Genomic DNA, 4,233 nt, shown 5'->3' on the forward strand with positions numbered 1-4,233 from the left:
CTGTAACAGCAGAGGCTGGCCCGCCAGGTTTCGGCCAGGTTTCGTAATAAACCGGTCTTTTAATTGCTACAGGGCAGGAGGGAGAAGAAAAAAAAAAAAAAAGAGGCGAAGCTTTGTTGGAATCGGGTGGCGGCGCCGGCTGCAGAGAGAGAGAGAGAGAAGCACTGTTTTTGCATAGGAGCCTGAAGCAGCAAACAGGGCTTTTAGAAACACTTCCTGGGGAGACTGGGGGGCGGGGGTCAGAGGGGAGTGCATTTGGGGGGGTGGTCCGAGCCTTTCATCAGAACCTGCAAAGACACCAGCAGTCAACTTGTCTTTACAAATTTATTACAAGGCCATACTAGAAACAAAAATAGATGAAATCTCTGAGCGTCCAGTCTCTTTGCAGTGGTTGGAGTAACAAAATAGATTGGCTATGTAATCTGCAAACTAACGAGTTTCCTGGGTCCAGTGCAGCCTGGGCCCCAGCTCCAAGTGCTGAAGTAGGAAGTCCTGGCGAGGCTCGATCCCTCGCCCACCGCGTCCAAGTCCTCTCGCAGCTCCGGCCTCAAGGGGCATGCTGCAGGCGTTGCCCCATCCTCAGAGAGTCGCGGTCTAGGCCCTCGGTGCTGTGGGGGGAAGACACGCCGGGTTCCCCCCAATCTGGCGTCTGCTCTGTCGCCGGCCTACGCTGATGCGGGGTCCCCTCTTCTGCTGGTGTGAGGGGACTCCCCTCTCCTCTCTTGGTGGCTGCAGATGGCGCTGCTCCAGGCCACCGCCCTGGGGGTGACCCCACAGCCCCCTCTCCTTGTCCTCAAGTCTCCAATGACTGCCCCCGATGGTCTCACGGGTTGGGTATTTTTTGGGGGAGAGGCTGTGCTGGCGGGGAGACGGAGTCAAATATTTATTTGAGTTTTGGTTTTTATCGGGTTTTGTTGGCAGCAATTCAGCAGCTTCCGGTGCCCGGCGGGGGCTCAGCGCTCCTGCAGGGCAATGTAGGGCACCCACTGATTGTTAACCCGGCTCTCTTCACAGTAACTGGCCACTTCCACCAGCCCCTGGCTCTTCCAGGCTTCTGTGTGCGGGTTCTGAGGGAGAGAGGAGACAGGGTTCAGAGACCGCCCAAGAGCTGCTGGGTTAGCATCCTCTCCCCAGGAAAACAGCCGGGGCCCAAAAATAGCTCCCGGGTGACGAGGCTGGCCGGGCTGCCCACGGGACATGCCAGGGACATGCCGAGCGTGGCTGCGGCCTGAGCTGGCAGGCGGCTGGGCTTTGTTGACAAACATGGCCCAGGTGGCCTGCGGGACAGGCCGGGGTGTATGCAGTGGGGGGAACCCACTCACCGTGACGAGGAGGCAGTGAAGGTCTCGGGGCTCCGTGGGGCCCTGGGTCTCGGGGGGCTCGCCCAGCAGCTGTGCCAGGCGCTGCATGCCGGACACCCGCACGATGTCGATGTCGTTGTCGCAACAGAAGGACTGGATGAGAGTGAAGTGAATCTGCAGGGCGATGTCGTCCTCCTCCTCCTCGTCGATGGCCAGGAGGCACAGAACCACGCTGTCCGGGTCCCTGCAAGGCCGGAGAGGAGAGGGGGCGGGTCAGCCGGGGACAGCGGGTGCACTCGGGACAGCGCGTCGGGGCTGGGCGTGGAGGGTGGGGAGGGTCGGGAAACCCATGCGCGCCCGCACGCGCTCCCCTCCGGGAGCGGAGGGCCCCAGGCCGCCGTGGGGGCGCTGGGGGAAGTCCCAGCCCCGGGCTGGGAGAGGGCTTCGGGGAGCCTGCAACGCGCCGGAGAGACCTCACCTCGCGCCCAGCCCCGGGAAGGGGAGGTGACTCACACATTCATCAGCTTGGCCGACTCGTACACCCCCACGGTGAGGCGGTCCTGGCGCTGCGCGGCCACCAGAAGCTCTTCCACCGCGGCGCTCACCGTCTGCATCCTGTGGGGTTCAGGGGGGCCAGGGCGGTCAGGCCGGGCGGGACCGGGCTGACCCCACGCGCGCGCCGCGCGGTCCCTCCCGGCCCAAGCCCGGCCGACCTCAGGCGGAGGGCGCCCCGGCTACTTGGCTACTTACTTCTGCGCCGCGTTGTCGCACGCCACGATCTCTTCCAGGGTCATGTTGCAATTATAATCCACAGTGGAAAGAGCTCCGCACAGTCCCGAGGGAGAAAATGCAAAATCCGAGACGCAGAGCCCAGCGCGTTCCCACGGAGCCGGAGCGCCAGTCCAAGACCTTCGGGAAAGCAGCAGCGAAATCCCCAAAGAAGTCAGGAAAAAAAAGGGGGAAATTAAAAAAAAAAAATGCAAGTCCTCGGAGTGAATATCCAAGAGGCGCCCAATACAGAAGCTCGTCACAGGCTCCAGAGATCTGGGGTGCTCACGGCAGACACCGCCTTTTATAGACTCCGAATTGGGGCGTGGCCAACGCCAGCCCGACAGCTGATCCTATTGGCGGAGCAACAAAGGCGAGGGCAGTGTGCGCGGCGGTTGGCTGGCTGCGGGGAGGGGGCGGAGTGCGGCGCGGAGGCGGCCCACGTGGGTGCCGGGGGGCGCTGCGAGGGGGGCCCGCGAGTACCCGCAGGGAAAAAAAAAAGCAGAAGTTTTTCTCCTGATTTCCCGGCATCCGCGCCGCGTTTCGGGGCGCGCGCGGGATTTCCAGCGCGCAAGGCGGCCCTGACTTTCGGGGGGGCCTAGAATCCCCTCCTTGCTCCTGGAGAGTCCCTGACCAGCGTCTGTTCCAGAGGGCGGTCTGCATGGGGAGGGAGCGTACCTGCGGAGGGAGCAGGCACTGGGGAGAGGGTTCTTTAGTACTCTGATCGCTCCCAGCGGGTTCTGAGCGGGGGTCTTCCCTGGCTGCCGGGTCCCTTGCCCTCAGGTGATTAACCTTTCTAGTCTCTGTCACCTCCACTTGTTCGGTGCAAATGCAGGGCCCCCCTAGTAGGGCTGCAGGACACAGGCAACGAAACAAGGACCTAAACAGTAAACTTTCAATAAACGTCAGATGTTCAACTGGTGTGTGGATCGTGAGGCCCCCCCAAAAAAGAGGGTTGCAAAGGCCTAGGCGTCCCGAGGGAGAGGGGCGCCCCTCGAGGCCCCCCGCGAGTTTCAGGGCGCGCGCCGAGGTGCAGGTGGCCCGCGCCGCCGTCCTGCCCTGAGCGCCCCCTGCCGGCTGCCCGCCGCTCCGCCTTTTGACCGCAGTTGACCGAGCCTCGAAATGAAAGCGAGAGAAAGCGAGGGCGAAGCGGCGCCGGCGGGAGCTGCACGCTGCCGCCTCAGGCCGGTTTGCGATCACGACGCCGCTGCTCCAGCCTCGCTCCCTGCAGGGAGCGTGCGTGGTGGACCAGCCGGTCACTCTCTAGTGCACGGTTCATTTAAACTTCAGGGACCTGGAAAACGAGGGCAGGGGCAAGACCGTATGTCCAGCGTGCAAAAGGGGGAAACTGAGGGCTGCAGACGTTCATGGTGCAGCCGCGCGTGGGCACCTGGCCACGCTGCACGGCAGGGACCCCGCGCCAAGCGGCCTCCATAGGAAGGCCGCTCACGAGCGAGTCATGCAGGATCATTTGGGATGATGGGCTCCCACGGCCGGCTGGGGGCTCCCCGGTGACTCATGTCCTCGCCCCCTCCCCCGGCAGTCTGGCCTCGGCCTCGCCGCTCAGCTCCCCCGGCTCCCGGCCTGCGGGGCCGGCTGACGCATCGCTCCGCCCCCGCGCCGCCCACCTGGGAGCCACAGGTCGGGATGCGAGGCGCGCTGGCGCCCCCTGGTGGCCATGCGCGGTCACTGCGCCTGCCGGGCCGGAAGGGCGGGGCTGCGCGGAGCAAAGGGGGGGGGGAGAGCTGGGGTGTTATCTTACCTGCTCAGCATTTCACATGGGCAATAAACACTTTCTGTTTATAGATGCAAGCCTGTATTACTGCCCTCGCTCTTTATAGGCAATGCTTTTTATTTTTTTAAATTTTGTAATTATTATTAGTTTTAATGAAAATGTACAGACTTTGGATTTCCATTCATTCATTGTTGTACTTTTCTCCCTGCCCACCCCTCCCCACCCGCAAGGTTTTTAAATAGTTAATTTCTGAGGAGCTCTAAGTTAACAGAAAAAAAAATTATGCAGAAAGTACAAGCAGTTCCCTCCCTCTCCTTGGCACACTTTCTTTTTTTTTATTTTATTTTTTTTTTGGCACACTTTCTCTTGTTACTAACGTTGTGCCTTTCCCTGGCTAATTTGATGCATTATTATTAGCCGAAGCCGTGC

The 4,233-nt window shown here is 61.4% G+C and overlaps 1 protein-coding gene across 1 annotated transcript; it reads right to left on the reverse strand.

The window, feature by feature from the left end:
* Positions 1-875: 875 nt before the first annotated feature.
* GADD45B (growth arrest and DNA-damage-inducible, beta) lies at positions 876-2,251 on the reverse strand. Its single transcript, XM_006897916.1, has 4 exons — positions 2,052-2,251; positions 1,815-1,916; positions 1,323-1,545; positions 876-1,067 (listed from the first exon to the last, which is right to left on the reverse strand). The coding sequence occupies exons 1-4, from the start codon at positions 2,093-2,095 to the stop codon at positions 954-956; spliced, it is 483 nt and encodes a 160-aa protein (XP_006897978.1). The 5' UTR covers positions 2,096-2,251; the 3' UTR covers positions 876-953.
* Positions 2,252-4,233: the final 1,982 nt, after the last annotated feature.

This window comes from Elephantulus edwardii, unplaced genomic scaffold (assembly GCF_000299155.1).
Source record: "Elephantulus edwardii isolate Elephantulus edwardi_28Jun2011 unplaced genomic scaffold, EleEdw1.0 scaffold00217, whole genome shotgun sequence".
In the NCBI taxonomy this organism is placed as follows: domain Eukaryota; kingdom Metazoa; phylum Chordata; class Mammalia; order Macroscelidea; family Macroscelididae; genus Elephantulus; species Elephantulus edwardii.

What these genes read in the sequence shown, in the direction of transcription:
- GADD45B (XM_006897916.1), bottom strand. Translation starts at nt 2,095, where the DNA reads ATGACCCTGGAAGAGATCGTGGCGTGCGACAACGCGGCGCAGAA. An exon ending in TGCGACAACGCGGCGCAGAA is followed by an intron (nt 1,917 to 2,051) that starts GTAAGTAGCCAA and finishes TGAACCCCACAG; the next exon opens with GATGCAGACGGTGAGCGCCG. An exon ending in TTCACTGCCTCCTCGTCACG is followed by an intron (nt 1,068 to 1,322) that starts GTGAGTGGGTTC and finishes TCTCTCCCTCAG; the next exon opens with AACCCGCACACAGAAGCCTG.